Raw genomic sequence first — 23,121 nt, forward strand, 5'->3', positions numbered from 1 at the left:
CACGTGCTCCCCCCTGCCCACGGAGCAGCCCACTACTGACACTGAGGAACATCAAACCACAGACACATAGAGAAGTACTCATGGCCAAATGTGCATATGCAAACACACACACAAATGCTGTGGGAAGTGTAATGGGATATAAGATTTATTTAATTATCCAGTGCGTTGGAATACCCTTTTGAGATAATTATGCTGGATAATTAGCAGTTAAATTCTGGAATGTGTACAGAACCGACTCAGTTGAAAGCAATAATAATGGCTCCTTTCTAAAAAACCCTGTGTTTAGTACTTCATTCATTTTTCATATGACTACACATGTCAATACAACCTTCAGACTTCCAGCCATTAGGAAAAAAATGGCCATGCTGAAGTGCCACCACAGCTTTGACAATGAATCATTTGGTCAGCACTCCTTAAAACTTTCTAAATATTTATATAACCATTGGTCACATTACAAATTGTTCATAAGCACTTTCACGAGATGTCTCGTGAATAAGGATGGTATTAACTTCGCTGTGAGGCAACGAGAAAGGGAAGGAAAAAAACAAAGTTCTTACCAGAATAATAAAGGTAACAGGTCCAATGAAACTCCAGATAAAATAGTTATCTACATGGAGCCAGCAACTATTAGGGGAAAAAAAAGAATGAAAAGTGAACAGCTGCGTTAGCACCTCAGTCCAGTAAAAGCAAAGTACAGAAATACTTCTTAACATTTTGCCAATAAAAAACGATAAACACTGCACAGTACCACTTAATCCATGGACAATTCCTAACCTGAAACTCTCCTGATGAGCCCTGTATAGTAACACTACTGAACCTGAAACTACATCATCAGGAATAGGTAATGTTTGAGGAGAAACAAAAGCAAAAGGAGCCCTCTCTCCTTCCAGTCAGTTGTGGTGACAGGTGCTACCACGGACTGACAAAACGAACATCAGTCAGTATTTTTTACAGGCTTCCCATGTAATCTTCAAAATCTGCTTTTAACTTGGTATCATATGTGAAGTGCTCACTCCTGAGGAATCTGAGACACAGAATGCTCAGATGCCATGTTCTGCTGAAAAACAATGTGGTATAAATAAAATGCCCCATCTGGGAGTTGAACAGCAGAGAAGGAACACATCAGATACCAGACTAAATGACGTGTAAACCTATTAGGGCCAACTTCACTTAGCAATTCATTTTTCATACAGCCCAGTTCCCTGCTGAATTGCTCTTATTTGTCTTTCATCAGCAGCAAAATCAAGCAGCTTCCTTGTAGTCAACAGTATCTTCCCATTCTGTAACTAATTTCATCAAAGGACAAAATAAACACTACTGAAAGGCAAATTCATGCCTCCAGCAACTCAGATCCTCAGAAATGTTTTCTGTCTACCTTCTGTCACTTCCTATATATATCTGCAGTTTCATAAATAAAAGGCAGGGGCTAAATTTTAATCCCACTCTACTCGCCTGATAAAATACTATCAAAATAAAACACATGGGTTGGAATACTGTGCTGTCAGAATTCAGGATGAGAGCTAGCTGGAGGGGCAGCTGAACAAAGACATCTAATGAAACATTAGCTTCAAACTGGGTGGTTAGGCTTGTCAGATACTTGGGAGAAATTTTACTTAATATACATTTGAGGACAAAAAGTTATTTACTTTTTCAATTTGTTTCAGGTCAATCTTTTGTGTTAAAAGAAAAGACCGTAATTTAGAATCGGTCTCTCTAGAGTACAAATCCCCTGAACCCAGAGAATTACAAAAGACTTGATTGTAATTTGTGCACAGCATTGCCATTCTCTTCCCAATAAAGCTTTCAGATGGTATTTTAGTCTGTCAGGGACCCTCTGACAGCTAATAGGCTTTAAAAAATTATTCACTTGAAAAACACTCAGGTCACTTGCAATTACTTACGCTTTCTCTGTTCCGTAGCTCTTGTAGTCAATGGCTGCTGAGACACCAACTACTGTAGCAGGGAAGAGGTAGCCAGCAACATAATAGTACTTCTTTCTAGAATATTCACTCTCAAATACTTCTACTAACATTAGATAAAGCTGCACTCCTTCTAGACACATCCAGGCAAAGGCTGCCAGGAAGAAAAAGTGTAAGAGACCTGCAAATATCGGACATGCAATCTGCAAAGAAAGAGAGAGATGGAAATATAAACCACAAAACCTTCACATCATCACCTCTCCAATTAAAAAGCGTGCAACAGAACAGCACGTGCTTCTATCAGAAATCTTTCCCAAGCTCAGGAGCCATCTCCCTACCTGAAAACATGCACTGAACATTTGAAAATACTACTGTGTGTTCAGTAGCTACAGGAAGTAAATTAGCTGAACAGTGTGAATGAAAATAAGGAAACTGCAGCCTCATCCGCCAGTCATCAGTTACACAGTGGACTTTTCAATGTTATGAGCAACTCCTCAGTTTTGAAACTCATACGGTTTTAGGACTTGCAGTTGACATGAGCAGTTGGTTCTGGATGCATAATGCGATACCACTTATTTAAAATTATGAAGTGGCTGCCCAGAGATTTTTAGCTGCTGTAATCTGGAAATTTTTGCTGTTGTAACAGAAATCAATCTGAATTCTCTCCCCATTGGTCAAATTGTGGATGAAACTATGCTGAATATTAAAATTCAACCCAGTGTATCACTTCAGAAATATCTTCACCAATACTGCCAGAATACCTGCATGAGCATACAGTGTAAAAAATCTGTAAACCTACAGAAAAGGCTCTCTCTTATAATACATATATATAAAAGTAGTCAATAGCCGTTCAGAGATGTGAATAAAGAAAACATACATGTTCCTAATATGTCAACATTTAATTTCATCTCCTCTTTCTCAAGTGTATCTACCTCCTTCGTTAATAGCCAGTGTTTCTCAAGTGAAAATGAAAAGTATATTTTGGATGGATGTAAATACTATTTATGAGGACATCTATCTTATTTTCACACTGAGCTTTTATTTCAGCCTTGCTGTGTCAGAACACTGAAAACTTGTCAGTGTTGTCATGTTTTAATCCAAATCTGTTTCAAACAGTCATTTCAGAGGACAAGACCAGTACACACAGAGAAAACTTACCTTGTACTCTGTCTTATCGATGCCTATGAGGAAAATGAACTCAGCAATGAATAGGTTGATACAAAGGTTCTTGTGAATGGTGTTACGATCGCTTTGCAGGCCACGGAAAAAACAGAATGTGAAGATGCAGATGGCCAGGCAAACAAGAGAGATGACAATTCCCACCCAGGTGATGACAGTGAGGAGCAATTCGTGCACTCCATCTTTGTACTAGAAATAACCAAGAATGGAGAAAATTAATATGACTCTTTATGAGTATAAACAAAAACCTATTTTCACAGGTAGCACCCAGAAAAGTTACTTGTTTATTCCATGAGATGGGCAAAACGTACACAGTAATATCTCAGTCTCAGGTCAGCTCCCAGAAAAGCAGGATTAGGGTAAGTGGAAGAGGAGCAGGTCTGAGAGAAAAATGTGGCTGTTTTATCCAAATCAGAGAGCATTTTTACTCTTCCTTGTCTCCCTGTAAACTGGGCAGGAATACAGCAGACACCGCATTTCTAGAGAGTCACTCGGCTCTGATGCAAAGAGAAGGGAGAGCCTTCCCCGGGACCCACTGTAAGAGTTCATGTTCGTTCCTACAGACCTGCAGCTCCACAGCAGAGAAGCAAGCAGTGATTTACACACTGAGCAGGATAAAAGGCAGAACATGCTACAGGTGTAATTCTGGCTCCAACCTCACATCCAGCTAAAGAAGGTTCCTTGCTTCAGCTGTGACAGAATCACTTTTGTCACCACAGCAACCTTTCTGATTGCAATGGCTGTGTGAGAAGTCCCACATCCCTGCAGAGATTGCGTGCTCTGGGCCCCCTGACATCCAGTAACTGCTTTATATAGACAACAACATTTCTGAGTATGAACAGGCACCTAAACAACCAGTGTGGAAGCTCCTTGACCTTCCTCTCTGAGGAGAGCTGGCACCTGTACTCCCAGGGAAGAGCATGCACAGCTGTCTCTACAGACACTCTCCATCTGAACTGGGGGGAAGTCTTTAAAATGCTTGTAGAGTTCATCAGTAACTTTAAAATATGACTTGTAGAAAACTTCTCCTTCTCTTTCCTGTTGTTTTACTCATAACTTCGTGGATGAGGAAGAAAAATGCTACAGAAAGCAAAGTGCCTTGGAAAGAGTGGATAGGAGCTATAAATACTGAAGAAACTTCAGCAGTTTTGGGTCCTGCTAACAATTTAAAGCTAAACCTTTTAACGTTAGCTCCCTGGCAGCGGCTGGGAACACGTTACCTACCACGATCTCCCGACGAGCCATGAGAATGGCAAAGTTGGTCAGGTGGCTGCAAGCACACGTGGTGTGGGTTTTGTTTGTGTCCACCAGTTTGCAGCCCTGCGTTGACCAGTATCCCATCATGGTCCTCTCCGAGTAGTTCCAGAAGGAGCAGTTTGCATTGAAATAATTGTCGGGCTGGGAGATAAAAGGATAACACGAAACGAGGGGTTTGCACACTGAGATGGCAATAACAGTTGTTTAATATGTGTAAAGGGTAATTTAGATTAAACTCTGCACGTTTCGGACAATAAAGTTTTCCATCAGCAAAACTGCGGACTGTGTTGCACGAGGAAGACATTCCAGTTTAAAGGGGTTTTATAGTCCAAAGCACTCCAAAGTGTAGTCTCAATTACTGCAGACCCAATTTTAAACAATTACAATTTCTATCTTACGATTTTATTACAGTCATTTTTGCTTTCTGGAAAATTAGGACCGTGAATTTATTCCGAAGATATTTTTCCTGTAATTGACAATTCGAAAATAGGGTCTTTTTCCTTTGATTCTCACCTTTGGTCAGGCCAAAGTCATATGAACAGATATCAGGAAAAAGTTCACTCCTCAATGCCTATCTATTTTGATGAAAAACAATCAAAACAGATTTATAAGAAGAGGCAAATTGAGAGGAAAATCCAACCATATTTTCTCCATCACAGTAGTGATTATTTACTTTCCCCCATGTGAGACATGAAAACAGAAAGGGCCAAACTTATGAGCAGAGACACACGTCTAATAAAATGCCATGAAGAAAATATATGTAAATTCAAAGTATAACAAACCAAGATATCATAATTTATTCTTCACTGAATAAATGCAGTTTAAAGAATTTGAACAGGCATCCATAACATGGTCCAAAAGTAATGTTGAAAGTCAAAAGTGTCAATAAAAGTTGTTACATCAGACCATCAAGAATCTTGAAAGTTACTTTCAACCCTGCTACTAAGGTAAGAGTTAATTTTCAGTTAGAAACAAATTAGTCATTTACATTTTCATGCTGATTACTGAATTAGCTTTCATTAAGAATACACTTAAGTTCTAATAATCACTGAACCAGGCTCATTTAATTTTATGTTCACAGACTTAACTCAACTTGCGTCTCTGACCCAGCTCAACATTTAAAATTCAAATGGGGGGGAAAAAAAAAAAAAAAAAAAGGGTTATTTTTCTGCATTGCTTTTCTCTCTGGCTGCTTTTATGACCTTCCCATTAATTCATTGGCACGACTCACATCGATGTGCTCCAGTGTGAAGTGCACGGGATCGGTGAGGTACACCCGGCTCGACTCCTTGTTGATGGAGGCCGCGATGACGTGGGAGTTGACGGCGATCGTGCTGTTCCGCCCGGCAAAGTCGCTGCCCAGCTTTATGGTGGCGTTCTCAGTGCTGAGGAAACGGCCCAGACTTTTGTAAATGATGAAAACCAGCTTTGCTGACCCTGCAAGAGACAAGCAATCCCGTCGCTGTGCCGCAGAGGGCTGCAGAAGGACAGCCGCCCGTGCTCCGGTGAGCTGACGGTCGGTAAACGGGGAGGCATTTTTAGGCTGTGGGTTTGAAGACAAACGACCAGGTGCCCATGGTCTTTGGGAAAAGGCCACAGAGCGGTTGTGCTGTGCTTTGTGTGGGTATTTGAGCAGGGGAGGTAAGGCAGGCTGTGTTCATGTGGTTCAGAGCTGCGGGCCCGGCACTCACCGTTCCTGCTGTTCTGCTTCACGGTGCTCGCCGAGAGCTGAATCGAGTTGCCTCCTTTACTGCCCTGAGGAAATTTCAAGTCCTGCACCTGGCCCTCAGTAATGAGCACTGCAACATCCAAAACTAAGCAGGCCAGAGGGAAAAAAAAAAAAAAAAAAAAAGAGTGTTAAAAAAGGAGAACGCAGAGAAAGTCTCTTGGCCAGACTGCAATATGCCAGATGACAATCTTTCCCCCCGCTCTTTATTTAGTTTTCTCACACTGCTGTCTGTAAGGCAGAGTTGTACTGCACGTTTCAATCACACAGAGCTAGCTTCTTTAACTAAATCTAGTGCACACTGCTAAAATGACAGCGCTTTAACAGTGGTAACATGGTATCGAACCTCCTTCTAATTGTGCCCCCAAAACATCCAAACATTCAAAATACCACACATATATTGCACAAAAATGTTCGTTTTGAAGATCCTAATGTCTATGCAGTATCCCCTGCTGACAAATTTAAAACTTTAAGTATTGATTTTGATATAAAGAGTTTTTTCAACAGTCAGCAAAGAATACCTAAGAATAGTTAAGCTGTGCATTTAGCAAAATCAGTATTCATAGCTAAAAATAATTTCTAATTTTTTTTCCTAAATGCAAATCTGTATAAAGATTTATAGGAAACCATTTTATTAGTTCACATTGTATATTGGGAAACTTTCATAGGATTGCCATCGAACACTGGATTCCTTTGGATAGATAAAATCATCGAGGTGAGAGCGGACAATTGGTTGACAAAACGTGTTATATTAAACTGGTCTAACTATAGGTGTGAACTGGATTGACAAAAGGTATGAAATTAGGGAATGACTTCTCTTTCTCTAAGCCATACATGTATGTGCCCTGGGACTTGAGTCCTGCGTGGCACTGGTAATGAGTTACTGGGACCTGCAGGCAGCTCGTGGTAAGAAGTGAAGTTCAGAGAGTCTGCTCAGCTCACAGAGCTGCTCTGGTACATCCCAACATACACCTGTGATCCCACCCAAGTTCCTGCAGGAGCAACTGGTGCAGTTACTCTGATAAGGGACTCTAAAACCTTTCCCCATCCTTTCCCAGTATCTTCCTACTCAATTAAAAACTAGGCAGAACCATCTTCTGCAGTTACAAATATGCAGACACTGAAACGTGAAAAGTCTAATTTCTGTACTGTATTCCAAGCCTCTACCTCGGTACTCTGCATATTAGCAGACTTTCAGGTTCCTTGTACCTCACTGAGACAACATTAATCTCTGTAATAAGCTGAAGGAATTTTAATTTTATGCATAGCAATGATTTTTGCTTTAGCACATCCTGTGTAACAATATTTGCACATCTCTAATACCAAACCCCTTCATTTCTCTGTCACCACTCAAATTCTAAATGAGGCTCCAACTATCTTCAGCTCCTTTGCAGTCTCTGAAGCATAGCTATTCTGCATTATGGGAGATGTAGTTCACTGAACACGTTTTCACCTGAAGGCAGTCATGTTTAATATAAACATTTGGCCTACGTTTGGAGCACCTAAAATATTTAACTGGCACGGTACGTTGCAAAAAAAGTAATTTAAATTCATTATGAACAGTTTATATATAACAGAAAAGCATTTTCTGCAGCTCTACAGAAAGCAGTTACCTCAAAAAATCCATACTCTGCCATTTAAGCACTCCTCATATCCCTGCGTTCTGCTAATGATTTTTCAGTGGCAAATCAACTGCTTTCCATTTTATACTGTATTAATGGCAGTGAAGAAGAATGTCACTTTGGAGCGTTCACTTTTCCACTAAGTGTTGCACAGCTCATCTTCAGAGGCTGTGCTGCTATCTGGAGTAGTTCCTCCTCGTTTCCTAAAGCAACGCAGAGCACTTGAATTTCTGCCAGAAAAGAAGTTTACTCACCGATGTTTTCTGTGGGCATTGAGACCCTGGTTGGTTCTAAGAGATTATCAGCCAAAACAAAAGCCCCTTCTTCTAACGTATCAAGTAACATTGTGGCTGCATGGGCTTGTTCTGAAGAATTCATGTCCTTCCAGGACTCCAGAGCTTCAGGCCTGAGCAGGTTGTCCACTGTGTCCACAATTGCCTGCATTCATTACAAAACTATCATTAGGTCTGATTGCCCTGGGCAGCTGGGGAGTACTTCCTATGTTATCTGGTGACAATTATAATACTTAACTGTCAGAATGATTTACTGTGATTTAATGGCACTGGAACACTATTTCCAACATTAAAATATTTTCCACCCTCTCGCTGGATTAGCGTGAAAAGAAGTGCAGTTAGCCACTAGCATCGTGTGATCTCTGAGTGGTAAACATGCAGATTTGACTTGTTTTGTGCCAGACATAAAGATGGTATTATTAATGTGCTGAAAAATGCAAAAATAAATGCCAGAAGTTTTGCCTGAAGCTTTCATCTTTTAAAGTTAATGTCAAAATGTATAACTTTTATTTAAAAATACTAATGCCAAAATTAGCATTCTGCAGTTTAGCTAAAATGACAATACTCCTCCTCTGGAAACTGAGCCCAGCTAATGCAGCCCTAGCACTATAAACTACTTGTCTCTGACAAACTGCCTTCTTTATTACAGGAGGCATGCAATGAAGCTGACTCGGTGGATATAAATTAGCCCTGGCCACTCTCACTCCCCCTCCTGTTCCTGTACCTGTTCATAGATACTTAAAAAGATTACCAACTCCCATTCCTGCACAAAGGTCAGTCAGAAAAGGAAATCAATAGAGCAAACAAGATGTCCACTGACTGTCCCTGTTACCAGCGAAGGCAAAAAAGCCGAAAAAAAGCTGCCACTTCAGAAAGTTTTACTGATAACAACTCTATCATCATGTTTTAGGGTTCATTAAGCTGCATATAAAGTAACAATAAATAAGGAAGAAGAATAATTCAGTGACATGATTACATTATTTTTACAAAATAATCCAATCAGAGTAATCAGTTAATCAATTGAAGGCAGGCTTTTACATTAATGCATAATGTAGCTGTGCATTGAGTACACCATGCATTGCCGAGGCACCCTGTTTACTCTGTCCCATTTACCTGCTCATAATGTGTCATTAAGCATATATATAATTTGTTTGATCAATTTAAAAGCACTGGAAATGGAAACAGAAGACACTGTACAAACAGAAAGATGTCGGTCTGGAATGCTGGATCGTGCAAACAAACGAACAGAAAAAGTTGGTCAAGGCTATTGTCAGAGCAAGATTAATTAGCCTAATCCATTTTAATATCCTCTTTCTGTCTGCACTGTGAGCCACCATGACCTTCCTGGCAGGTGGAAGATACTTCGAAGTGGCATTAAAGCCTTTTTTCTTTCTCTAATGGGAGACAGAATAGTCAAAATGCTCACACTGATACTGCTGCAGCCATTAACTAGAGTGGAACAGAAATTGGTCTGCAGAGGCCAGATTCATTAGTCACCAAGAAATACAGATTGGAGCCTCTAATCTGAGGTACAAATGAATCCTCTGTCACAAAGTGGGAACTTGCTTCATTTGCATAGCGTAAGTCAGCTTTTGATTTGTAATTTCAAGAGGTTTATTAGTCTTATCTAAGCAGAGAAGCCCATTTGAGACCTACAGAAAATGACACTGGTTGGAAATTAGGGTTGTGCTACAGTTCTCATGTATCCACAGAGCACTGATGGTGTGTGTTCATTAATGTGATCCTATTTTATTTATTATGGCAGAATCTAACTCTGCATTTTTCTTGTGGAAAATGATCACCTGCCCAGTAATATTTCTGAGGTGCTTCTCCTCTCAGACAGAGGCAAGTGGACGGTGGCAAAAAGCCCATGGCCCCTGTGACACATCTGCTGGATGGAGCAACCCCGTGACTGCTCTTCTGATGATCCTGGTTACTAATGCAAAGGAAGCACACAAACCCACTCAAACCATGTCTGCTGGATTTCCCTTTAGGATCAAAAAATACTTTAGAATAAACAACTATTACAATTTCTTTATTTGAGAACCTAATTTCTCTCCAGATCTTTGCCTCTTTTTGTCAAATTTCTGCATAACTGGACACCTCCCATCCACTTCCAGGACTTTAGGATAAAAGACAGAAGTGCCCTGTACAGAGAAATATCTCTTCAGTAAGAGTCTGTATTACTTTACTATGTTGCAAAATATTTCAAAGTTCTTTTCAAAAATCATTCTTACATTTCATCTCAAGGGGTACAAGTAAAAACCAGTACTTTAAGTTTTGAAAAAATGTGCAATACAATTTTTCAGAGGCAGGCAGATGTGTTCCAGGACTGTTTTCCCTCCTTCACAGGGGCGAAGTGGCATCACTGGCACTGTACAGCAGAGAAGGAGTTGGCCAGTACAGACAACCAACCATTCTACAGCTGATGAAAGGAACTGGAAATCAGGCAGCAATGCTGACATGCCTTCCACAGAGCCTGGTCAATGGGACACATGGCAGACATCTCAATAGTGACGTTAGAGAAATGTTTGTCTTTGCATTTTATCCTGAAGTCACTGAATTGTACCAATTCTTGGAACTGTAAGGAAGAGTGATTTTGCTAGGTATAAGGGCACACAAAGAACAAAGCAAGCTATAACGTTCATTTTCCACACAAGCAAATCAACTCTCAACAGTCTTTGATATAAAATTCTACCAAGATGAAATAATTTCTTTAAGTTGTCAGCTTTTTCCCCTACCCAAGGTTTTGTTATGAGATAGCTGTTATTTCCAATTCAGGTAATAACCCTTTCTGCTCTTTGTGTTTCGAACCAGTTGAGGTAAAAGACGTATAAACTTTGATCGTAAGTTTGGGGTTTTTTCTGAGTGTTATACCTGTGCAAAGCCAACATTTGTAAAGTTGATATGGGGCACAATACACATTTATCAAAGACTGAAATACATAGGATCATGCAGCAAGATGATAAAGCGTGGCAGGTTGCTGAAGCAGGGAGAAAGCAGGGTGACAGCACAGGAGAGATACCTTAAGGTAAGCCCTGCATGTCTTCTCTCGTTTTTGGAGCTTTTTAATAAGGAAAAAGAAAATCAGAAGTTAGACAGATTCTGGAAAGCTTCAGAAATAGGAAAAAAAAAAAAAACACCACCACTCTGATTTTTCAAATCCCGGTTTTGAACTACAGCCTGGACATTAATCTAGTTTCTGTCCACAATGGCTACAAAAAAAACATCCCACAGGAAACACTTTTCCCCAGCTGTGGTTTAAGCCCAGGTGGCCAGTCCCACACAGCCCTGGCTCATTCCCTCACCAGCACCACTGGGGAAAGGATCACGAGGGCAGAGTGAGAACACTCACGAGCTGAGATAAAGACATTTCAGCAGGTAAAACAAGAGCCAGGCATGCAAGCAGAGCAAACCAAGGAATGCACTGCTTCCCAAGGGTAGGCAGGTGTTCAGCCACCCCAGGAAAGCCAGGCTCCATCACAACTCTCATGGGGAACACCCTAACTTCGACTGTCCCCCTCTTCTTCCTCATTCCCACCAGCTTTACACAGCCAGCAGGATGCCACAGGGGACGAAACATCCCTGGGGTGAGCTGGGCTCAGCTGTCGTGGCTGGGTCCCCTCCCAATTTCCCACACACCCTCCATGTCCTTGCCAGTGTGGCAGTACAGAGAGGGCCGTGATGCTGTGCCAGTGCTGCTCACCAAAACCAAAACATCTCTCCATTAACAACACGGTGTGCACCACAGATCCAGAGCACAGCCCCACACCAGCCACTGTGCAGAACACTGACTCCATCCTAGCCAAAACCAGCACAGCAACCTTTATACGGGTGTCTGGATACCTTCTGTCCAGAGAGTGAGATTGGTATGAAAAGGCCAAAGGAGGAAATCCCTGTGTGGGCACTTGATCTGTCTCTGGGAAAACTATTTTAAGGGCAGCTAGGGACTGTAAATAAAACTACTGCCAAAATAACAGAGGAGTTCATCTCTCTCGAAAGGAGGATGAAAAAAAAATTCCTCTGTGGCTTGCTGACTGGGCTGATGCAAGGAAGAGGCTGAGAAACACAGCATTTCCTCTGAGAAAAAGAGGAAAGGTAATAACACTTGCAATTTCGATTTAAACCACAAAGACATAAATTTTCTCTGCAATGTTTCTTGGAACATCATTCCAGAGAAAACATTAATTCGCGTTTTAGATATGTGCACTAAGGCATTCTTATAAAGATCAATTTTAAGCCATGTCAGTGTCTTTAAAAGGCTAAGAAAGCGCTATTATTCTGCAGAAAGCCAGATCAAAATAAAACCCTGCACCTATGCAGAATCCCACTGATTTTATTCCATGTTCAGGGTTAAAAGGATCACTGGATAAACACGCTGATTTGTTACAGAATTTCTGAGAGCTAATACTCATTTCCCTCACACTAGTTATAATGCTTTCCAGATTTTAATATGGGACACAGCTATGTATTTTAGGACCAGTCAGCTATTGTGAATTACATCTTATTCCCTAAAGAAGGTAATTGCAACTTTCTGCTGCGTATTTACTGCTGTTTTCTCTTATATGCTTATTCCAGAAGTGTATGCATGCAGGAACAAAGTACAGATTAATGTTTCTGAAAGGAAAAGAACACAAAACCCAAGGGCAATGGTTATCCCAGCACGAGGAGGTGATGGGAGGTGTGTACCTTGTTATAACTCCTTCCAGCAGAGTCTTTTTCACTGGGCCGCAGTTCCTGAAGTTGAGCATCCAAAATATCCACGAGCTGCTCCATCAGCCTCACTGATGAACTAACATCGCCAGCAAACACTGGTCCTTTGGTGTGTTTAGCCAGTTCATTGGCCAGACTAGCAGCATTTTCCCCACTTCTGATCTGAAATGACAATTGGTATTATCTCAGCAGGGTCCCTTGTTCTGCTTGAGGCTCCTAATTCCAATTCCCTGTGTACCTTTGTTGTGGTGAAATAACCATTGGCACATACACTGAAATCTGTAACTAATTGAGACCAATAACATTCTCTTTATCTCAGAAGATTAAAGGTTCTTAGATCCATGACACACAAAAGCAGTTCTTAACAGCCATCAAAACCAGAAATCTGACTGGGACTTCTGGGCTAGATCTTCTATTCATCCTCACTTTTATTTTACTGCCATTATCAGACAGTAAGAAATCTATTTGTTCATACCAGCACTTGAGGCATTCAAAAGACAAGTAGCTTGGTACTGACAACAAATTATCCAGTTTTCATAAACTTTGTAAATCTCAGTAGGGAGGGAAAACACAGGAAGTGGTTCTGCACTCTAATCATACCGTTATCAATGCACTCAGACAAAAATCTATTCATTACAGTATAATTTTTACTGAACAAAAGCCCTTGCTGCATACCACAGGTTTTGCTGTTTGATGATTTACAGTATTTGATTTATTAAGCAAATACTGCATTGGGTTTTTGAACATCAGCAAAGCTACTCTGTTTTCAGTAGTGATGAGGAGTCGTAATCATGGATTGAATTACAGAACTCAGAGAGGGCACACCACAACACACACACAGACCTAACTGCTGGCCAGTGCTCTGCACAGGAAGCATCCACAACTCCTTCTACTTCAAATGAACACAGAGCAATAAACACAGCTTCAACCCACTGAATTATTAATGCTCAGAGTTAAAATCTTTAATCACCAGTGAACACCAGATTAAAAGGTTTCAACCAACCTTCTGAGCCAGCTGATTTACCCAGTGTGAGGTACAGTTGCTAAGATCAGGGCCTTTGGGGTTCCACATTCCCGTTAAGACCACGCAGAGATACGAGGCAGTTCCTACAACAGATGTAGAAAACTACAGTGAAAGGGAAACCATTTTTCTGCACGCATTCAGGAACTTGGCTACACTGTGCTCCTAAACAGCGTTACATTCTGAATGCTGCTAATGGTAGCAGTTGACAATAATTGACAAAACCAAAAGGAAATAATGTTGATTACAAAGAGCAATAAAAAAAAAAGGCAGTGAAAAGTACCAGACGTTTTCTGCAAACAAACAAAAAAGCCCTTGATTTTTCCTGGAGCTCGTCCAGAGGGGAGCTAATAATGAGAAAGGCAGCTGTAGGCATATTTCACAACATTCCTCAAGCAATGCCCTAAAATCTGACCCGGATTCTCAACAAGGTAATTCTGCGGCTGCGCTCAGATGACGTCTGCAGATTGACCACTGACCGCTGCCAGGAGATACTGCCCTCTCCAAGTGACCAAAAAATCACGTGACAAACAGCCTGAGATTAAAAAAAAAACCAACATTCATCCCAAGAGAGCTGCACGTCGCTTCTGAAATATCTGCTTGAAATCGAGACGCGTTTTTAAAGGCAATACCTCGCGTTCCTTTGGGGCAAGGGCGCTCCACCATCATCCCTCGCTGTGTCTGAGGCCAGCTAATCCCCCTGGCCTCAGTGGGTTCACAGAACCTCTCTGGCAGAGGGAAGAAGCTCGTCACGGGGGGGATTTTGGTGGTGGAGACGGGTGGTGGTGGTCTGGGTCCTTTGCTTCCTTCCTTGGTTCCTCCAGCTGACGTCGTGCTTACGGGACCCTTCTGGGATGTGGTGCTGGTGGTTGACACTGTGGTTTTGTACAGCTCTGCTGAAGAAGTTATTGTCACTGCTGTGGTAGGCACTGTACAGGGAAAATTGGAGCAATAATAAAGTAAATGGCTTAGAATTATACAAAAAAAAAAAAGTTATTTAAAAGTTATTTATGTAGCTTGAAAGGATTCTCTGGAGTCTCCTTTCCTTTATCTTAATATTACTCTCATTGCTATTCTGGGTGCTTAAGATATAACTGAGGTTTTTTTTCTTTTTTCACTCCCAACCCACACTGGTGTGATGTTTCAGCACCTCCTGCAAACAATCTCTTCCGTAATAAAAACTGATAGTTGCATTTCTAAAGGCAGAAAGGCAGTACCAGCAAGTGTTATCGGTACATAACAAACACGCTCAAAGCAATTAAAGATTACTTAATCACTTCTGCAGCCGGAACAACTCAACAGACAGAATCCTTTGAAGCAGTGTGCCGTAAACAATGCGGTCCAGTTTTAACAGCAAAGCCACTGGGCCGGAACTAACGAGGCCATTTTTTAAAAAACAGCCCCCAAAACTTCCAGTCACCCAGCACACACCTTCCAGGGCAATAATTACGGTAACATCTTCCCTGCCAGCAGTCATCCTGCTGGAGGGAGCTGCAGCACGCCCGATTAGCTGCCAACAGGAGCAGCGCCTCACGCGTACACGGTGCCCTCCTGGCTGGGCGTTTGGGGCCCCAACATCCTTGTCTGATACAGGTACGAAGACACAACTCATTTCAGCTGGTGGCAAGGACCTGGTTTCACCTCTGACAGAAGCCCAGGACTGGCTGAGGACACATCCCTTGTGCCCAGGATGCAGCTGCTCCTACCACAGACAGCACAGATCCTTGTGCTGAGAATAAATAAGCTCATACAAAATAATTCTGGCTTTTTTCTTTCTTTCTTTCTTTTTTTCCCGTCTTCTGCTAGGCCCTTGAACTCTGAGTTACTGGACAATGCAGCTTCTCTAAATCAAATCATAAAATAAAAACAAAAGAAGAGCTGTCTCACTTTCTTTTAGCAGTTACTCTATAAGTTAGTGTTTTGAATAATATTAACTTTCAGTAATTTGGCAGTTAAAAGGCCTTTTTCAAAAGCCTTTTTCAATTATGTTTCAGTTATAACATATTAGAGGTCTTAAATAATAATTCATCTTTTTATTTTCACATGAATTTAGAGTGGAGTTTTTAAGGAGTAAAGGCAAAGATGTGCTTTTCATCTCTCTCCTGCTCACAAATGGGAAACTCCTCAAGAGAGCCTGTCTTCTTTCCAGTCTTGTTCTTGGCTGCCTGAACACAGCCTGTGTAATTGTGCTGAGCTCGTGGTGTAGCCAGCTACCACTGAAATCCTCAGATCTGTTCTGCCAGTGCTTGCCTGACATCTTGTGAAACTGCTCTGTTTTCCTTTTGATTACAATGCACCCAGCCTTCCAGTGCTTCCCAATTAACATTTGTCAAAAGCATTTGCAATCACCTGCACGAGTGTCGGGCAAGGCCTGCTGCTGAATCAGGTGCTGGGGAACGGGGAGATGGTGGGGACGGAGAACGATGCAGGGACAACCAATTATTTCCATCCATCCCCTAAAACACTGTGCTAATTAGTACTTATTTAATCACTGAAATGTGCATTGGCACTGCTGCGACTGCAACTCAAACCCTACAACGTTTAGGACAGTTTTGTCTCAGGAGCAAAACACCCTTGTCAGAACTTGTAACAACATTCTGAAGTTCAGGGGCGAGGCAAAAATTTTCAGAACTTATTTTGTGTTGCACCCTGAGCTAAAATAATCCCACTGTCATTATGCAACTTTAGGTGGAACAATTTTCGTGCTGTCCATTAAAATCCGTTTCAAAGCCTATCACCCACCATTCAAAAATGACCTGCACAGCACAGCAGCACTACATACGTAGAAATATACCTTTAATCTCACGTTTTAGGAGAAAGAATTCAAACCATCTCTCTCAAAAGAAACCCTGGGAAAATTGAGAACTTCTAAGAGATTTTCTCTTGAATTAAATTTAAAAAAAAGAAGAAGTCAGCATACTTAAGAATGTATCAGGAAACTTCAGACAGTGCTTGAAGTCCGGGAAAAAAAGGTGGTTGAAAAAATAAGAAACAAGGGAATGCATCACTTCAAGGAATGTATCTAGCTTTTAGAGGGCAGCTCATTTTGCTTTTAATGACCTGTGGGGACTTAAACATGCGAGGCCACTGTCCTGAGCTGCCAGGAGACACGTGACAGCTGCCACCATGCAATAGGAAGTAAATCCAAAGACTCGAAGGTAATTAATTTACATTTGTTTCATGCAGCTCCTAACAGCTGATTTAAACAGTTATGCATGCTATCTGTTACTAAAAATGAAGACACCACTGGAGTAAAACTTAACACCTGTTTAACAGTGTGATGTCTATAAAAACCATAACACAATTGCCTAGGACAGCAGGGGAATAGTAACTTCCTTTCCCCAACTGACAGCGAAGAGTAGATTTAGACAAGGCACACAAGCTATCTAGTATTCCTTGCCAACAGCTTTTTATTCTGGGCAGGCATTAAATAAGTTTTTAAAAAACTAAACTAAGCCAAATCTAAGAATTCCCCACCCAAAATACAACCCGGATCTCAGATTTACAACTGTGTTGAAACGCCCAGATGATGTGGCACTTCTGAAGACACCAACGGCTCCATCCTCACCTCTGGCATCCAGGTAATTTCAGAAATCAGCTGCATGGATTTTTCAGTTAAATGTATGCTCTCACAGGTCAGGTATTTCGATGTATTTGGACACATGAAAATCCATGTGCCCACCTTCATTTTCCGAAGGTTGTCATACCCTGAGCTGCTCTGGAAAGCCACGGAGATCCTGTGCAAATCACCATTTCCCTGCCTTCTGTTTATTACTGCTGTGTGCCTGTTATCACGCTTCAGTGAAGAGCAGGGAAGGCACTAAGACTCACCTAATTACCTATAGGTTCCAGCTATTACGCCAGCCAGTACTCTATTGACCCTGCCAAATCCATTTAGCTGGAAGCGAAATGTTTACACAGCCACTTAAAAATTTACACCCTGAAAACAACAACAGACATGACAAAAAATTAGCAAAATACCTATGGTTAAGAAATGTGCTCTCTGGTCCCCACTGTATTGTCCTTACTCTCTCATCAGTCTGCAGTCTCTCAGATTTGATATAACAGTACAGGTGTAATTTACTCCACAATTTGCTGCACAACTTTGTCGTAGATTCTTGGTGCTGCACTAGTTTTCTATTATTTCAAGCCCTTGGTGATACTGCTGTCCAAGTTTCTGTTCTGTCCACACTCACCACACCCGTATTTTCCTGCAGTGGCCCAATAACAGGTAATGATGGGTATCATGGTACAAAAGGGAGACAGTTTCAGTCTGAACAGTTAGCACAAATTGGGATGAATGTAGATGAAATCTCTCCTTAACACACTAACACAGAACAAAAGGATTTATCTCCTTTTTGTTACCAAGGAAACCTTACAATGTAATGCACATATCCACTTTTTAGAGGGAAAATTCCCTTCATTCTTCCTGGTCTTTTAACTTAAAATTCTTCCAAAATTCCAATTTCAGCAAGGATTCATTTGGACCGCTGGTACCTCCTGTAGAAAGAATGTACCTGTACATATCCACTAAATTTGCCAACATTAGGTTAATTATAGTGGTATTTCAGAGGTTTCACCAGGCAGATTTAAAAATTGAAGAAACAACAGAGAAAACAAAGCCAGGTTTGAGGACATGGATGGGCCCAAGTTTTGGCACTGGCAGCAAAGGTAAATTAAAAGGGCAACTCAAGCATGACAGATTCATCTTTGTTGTAGGAAGAAAGACTGTTGTTTCTGAAGCACTCTGCAGCTGGATGTTATGGTGTAGACAAGAACTGAGAGCCAAGACAGACAGATAGGGAAAAAAATAAAAATCAGTATGTGTCTTATCTACCTTTATTTCTCCCATGGTAACAGGTAACACAGATTACTGAGTTTCCCACCATGGTCCCAAGTTAACCATTTGAAAAGAAAAGGCCACGACTTCCAATTTTGACACACTGACCTTGTGACACCATTAAATACTTGACATTAAAGTACCATTACAAACAACACTAAAAGAAGGTTCTTGTGGTAGGTGACTTAAAGAATGTTATCCCAACACCTATGCTGAGATCAAGAAATCTGAGTAGAACACAAAAAACCCAAATCAAATCAGAACAAAAGAAACACAAAAATGCCCTTTATCAAATGTGCTGAAAAACTGATCTAATTCCCACAAGATAGAAAATCCAAATGTTTATTACCCTTTGTGTAACAATCAAAGGACTGGTCTTCAAATTATATAGACTTTATGCTGAAACAAAGAGGAACTGGCCATATTTAGAAATAAATACAGAAGCAGAAACTGTACAGAATTTCTTCTTGCTTTTACAGCACTACATCTCAAGGACAATCAGGTTAGATAATCTTTCCTTTCATTTAGTCGTTTTTAACTACAGGCAATTGGCTTAGGCAAAAGAGGAAATGGACTGAAACAGATTCTTAGATCTGCTATTTACGGACCCACACAAAATTCAAATATTGGGTATTGGCTTTATCTAAGGAAAAATACTGTTTGTGGATATATTCATCACATATTCAAATAAACCCAGTTCTTCATATGGCTTCTATATCTTAAAAAGGCCAAAATCAAAAATTATCTGATGTCCTAATGCATTTAAACTCATAACCTAGTCAAATGTTCCTTCTCTGTCTTCATGGGTGAATGGGCAAACAGCTCGGATGAGAGGCAAGCACCCTGCAGTGTGCCCTGGACACCTTCTCCTCTAGGCCTGGTTGGAATAAACCATTTCTCCTCCTGCCTCGCATGCAAGCAAGGAACCCAGGAACAGGAAGGACTACTGGGGGTGCCCAAATCTGTTCCTGATATCAGATGGGATGTGGCCAGCACACGCACTGTAACTTAAGATCTTGGAGATTCTCACATAATAAAAACAGTATGAAATGTCTTACTGGAGACCTTTGGAGGTTTATTAAAGCAAAGGAAGGATTCCACAAAACCTTTTCTCTCCCTGCTCTTCCCTTACACTTTTCTTCCTATGCAATGATTTAAAGATCAGCTTTTGTCACATTCACGCAGCTGCCTGAACTGCAATAGCTACTTAGAGCCAGCCCCTCCATTTTCTCCTTACTCTTAAAGCTTTGTGGAATTCAAAATGCATCTTCATCTCAGTTAAACCGAATGAAAAGTGACGTGCGTGAGAATGTATGGAAATGAAAGCTTTAATTTTTTTTCTAATTACAGAGGTGCTAAGAGCAGCCCCAAAGCCTCCCTGAGCAAGGGACTAGCTTGATGGAGGGAGAGCAACGCTGGCCAGGATGAGATCACAGCTCAGTCCCCAGACCCCTGGAACCTCACCGAGCCTGGCTGTGTACTGCCAGGAAGGTCTGCAGGAGGCTGGCTGGGCAGATCACTGGAGATCACAATGTACTGGCTCCAAACTGGTCTGTTCTGCTGCCTCTTCCGTAGCTTTGTACCTGTTAAAGCTGTGTGTACGTGGATATAATCGTGTGCACATTACAGAGCTTGCACTGCTGTGCATGAATCAGCTCTGCAGAAGCAGGACAGCCACTTTTCATGTGGAGGAGCCATTATTATTGCTTTTTTGAAGTAGAAAAAACGGTTGCTAAGCATGCATACCAGTTAGATGAGAGAAGTGAAGTATTACCTTCATTGCTAAAGCAGCTTATCAACATTCCGTTCATTGCTGCATACATCTTCTGCACCAGAGCATTTCTCCTGGTATTTACTCTCCTCTGTAGATGTTAATATGTGGTTGTACCCGTTCACATCATTTTTAGGGCTTTCTGAGACTTAAAGACCTCTGGTTTTCTCTCCCCTTTTGACAGTTGGTACCTTTCCTTTTAGGTAGTAGCTCTAAATTCTAGCGGCCTGGAATGTAAGGGACTTACTGAGAAACCCACTGAAAAGAGGTCAGATAATCCCGTCTAACCTGACATCAGACACTGTGAAAATAAGGCTGCAGAAAAATACTTATGCTTGGTACTGCACATTAACCCCACCCATCTCCTGTGGGGCCTCCCAGCACACACCGCTCTCCTCTGCTGGCGCCAACAAGTGAAAAGGTCTGCGTGTGTGCTGTAATCAATTCACAAGGCAGGTAACACCGAGGGGATGGGAACAGCCTTCTGGCTCAGCGTGAACCTCCCTGCACTCAGTTCAGCTACACAAGTCACACTGACTGGTGCTATAAAGCAAATAATTCCTCAACTCGTTCTCAAACACAGAAAAACTACACACTTGTAAAAAAAATAAAAAAATTAGAAAAAAAAACAAAAACAAAAATAAAGAAAAGCAGGAGCCTGTAAACCAAATAAAGTAATTCCCTTTCTCTTCACAGGTTCTGCAGGTTTGTCTTGGACCACCGTAACGCTGCACTGCTCAGCATGGTGCAAACAACCCCTCCTTGCCCTTCTGCCAAGAGCTAAGCCTAAGACCAAAAATATTTTAACGCAGCTCTCAGAATGGAAACACAAAGAGATTAAAAACGAGAGGAAAGAAAACAAACCCTTACCTTGGGCAGGATCAGGTGGGCCAAACTCCAACGAGTATCTCAGGATGAAGTTGTTATTCCACACGTACAGCTGGTTGTCCCTGGGGTTGTAATCCACTGCGGCGATGTACTGGTACTGGTTGGGGAAAGGGATGTCGACGTGCTCGCCCCTGCTCAGCCTGGTGTTGTAGATGTAGTCGATGGCGTTGCGGCCGGTCTCGCTCTCGTTGTCCTGGTACACCGAGCGCACCACGTACAGGACGCCGCAGATCATGAAGGCGTTGGACGCCGCCCGCTTGTCGTACGTCGTCTCCCAGGTGGCTTCGAAACGCAGGGTGTAGGGGTTCAGCTGGCTAATCACTATCATCCCGTTGTTCTGCTCCGTGGCGTAAATCACCCACAAGCCGTTTTCATCGACGGCCAGGTCAATGTCAGTCTTTCCTCCCCACCGGTATGGAGACGTGTCGTGGTAATTCGCATAATTGATTATGGCCTCTCCGCTCTTAATTCTAGTCCTCAAGTCGAATTTCACTATGTTCCTAGTTCTCTCCTTGTTAAAAAAGACAGCGCCGTCGTACACGACAAAGCCTGTACCATCCACTCGGTTGGGCAGTTTGTACGTCGTCTGCTGGCGTCCGTTCTGGAAGTCCTCCAGAGAAGCATATTCTATCAAGGTATCGGTGCGGTACGGGGTCCATGGCATGAAGTATATTTTATCTGCAGCCTGCAGAGGGTCCTTGCACCAAGCACCTGCTTTTTGTTCGGCTTCGTATAAGTACGGTGAGTCCACAATTGCTTTCAACGTCCCCGGGCAAACAAAAACTAACAGTCACAGAGAGAAGTAAGACAAGAATTATGTCAAATTAAGACTGTCTCATAATGAAAGTCAAAAAAAAAAAGAAAAAAAAAGAAAGAAAAAAAAAAGGTAGGTAAATCATAATGACTGTGGCAGGAAGAAAAAAAAATCCATTTAATTGGCACTAGATTATACCTCATGTTATAATTAATGCAATTATCACCCTTTATCATCCACTTTTCTTAAAGTTACCATGTTCTTGCTGTACCAGTATGGAAAGTGGATGGGAAGTGTTTTCACTAGTACAGACCAAGGCTCAATGGCATACACAGACAGCTGAAAACGTAGAGCTACTCTCGCGTTTTTGTTTCAGACTTTTAGTGAGTGCGGATTTAACGCTCCAGAGCTTTTAACTGGTGTGCAGCAGTGCGCTAGGTCATTTCAGTCCAAAAAAAAATCACATCGACTTGTTTAGAACTTTAAGAAGTGGTGAGGCTGAAAAAGGAGGGGCCTCGATTAAAAATAAAGGAACAAACCAAATCATCAGGTATATAGAGGAAGCAATTAGGAGCAGAGAAAACAAAACACAACCAAAGCAATGAATGAAACAGACCAGGAAACCCTGTAACCATGGCATGCTATGGAGAGGGTTCTGGAAGCCAGGCAAGATGACACTTGATTAACAAGAATTTACCCAAGGGTGAGAGAAAGAAAGAGAGGGAAAGAAAGACAAAGAGAAAGGGAGAGAAAAAAGCAAGGGAGTCTTCCCTCCAGCCCAAGTACTTCAGACACTATACCCCGCCACCTACTTTAAGCAGCCAAGTCACTTTATTGCAAACAGTCGACTTCTTTATGAGGTGTACTTATGAGATCCTGCTGATTATCATAATATAAGAGTGTTGTGGGGAGGGGAAGGGAAGAGGTTAACATCCATAAGGCACATAACAAGGAGCTGGGGTTTGGACTGTATACGTTATTTACCTTTTTGCTCCACTTCTATTTTAAGCATCGGAAGAAAAATAAAAAAGTGCAAGGAAAAAAGAAAGAAGATTAACATAAATTGACTATTAATCTAAAAGATTAAATTAGTAACAGACGCTAAATATAGGGAGAATAAGAACTGCACTATATTGGA

General features: G+C 41.5%; 1 protein-coding gene across 22 annotated transcripts in view; it reads right to left on the minus strand.

Moving 5' to 3' along the window:
- ADGRL2 (adhesion G protein-coupled receptor L2) overlaps positions 1-23,121 on the minus strand; it is a 121,079-nt gene that overhangs the window by 20,817 nt on the left and 77,141 nt on the right. For 12 of the 22 annotated variants that reach the window (XM_027902381.1, XM_027902372.1, XM_027902378.1 and 9 more), the window contains exons 4-16: positions 22,968-22,982; positions 21,212-22,012; positions 14,363-14,659; positions 13,713-13,816; positions 12,686-12,871; positions 11,022-11,060; positions 7,958-8,141; positions 6,047-6,169; positions 5,587-5,792; positions 4,323-4,496; positions 3,078-3,287; positions 1,902-2,122; positions 558-624 (exon numbers count right to left, since the gene is read on the minus strand). In XM_027902381.1, the coding sequence (XP_027758182.1) occupies positions 558-624; positions 1,902-2,122; positions 3,078-3,287; positions 4,323-4,496; positions 5,587-5,792; positions 6,047-6,169; positions 7,958-8,141; positions 11,022-11,060; positions 12,686-12,871; positions 13,713-13,816; positions 14,363-14,659; positions 21,212-22,012; positions 22,968-22,982 (2,627 nt within the window). The remainder of the gene's footprint in view (positions 1-557; positions 625-1,901; positions 2,123-3,077; positions 3,288-4,322; positions 4,497-5,586; positions 5,793-6,046; positions 6,170-7,957; positions 8,142-11,021; positions 11,061-12,685; positions 12,872-13,712; positions 13,817-14,362; positions 14,660-21,211; positions 22,013-22,967; positions 22,983-23,121) is intronic. The other 10 variants (XM_027902383.1, XM_027902375.1, XM_027902380.1 and 7 more) reach the window with 3 other exon arrangements.

The sequence above is a fragment of the Empidonax traillii genome, unplaced genomic scaffold (genome assembly GCF_003031625.1).
Source record: "Empidonax traillii isolate 1590-97213 ecotype Southwest subspecies unplaced genomic scaffold, ASM303162v1 scaffold868:size279580, whole genome shotgun sequence".
Lineage (NCBI taxonomy): Eukaryota > Metazoa > Chordata > Aves > Passeriformes > Tyrannidae > Empidonax > Empidonax traillii.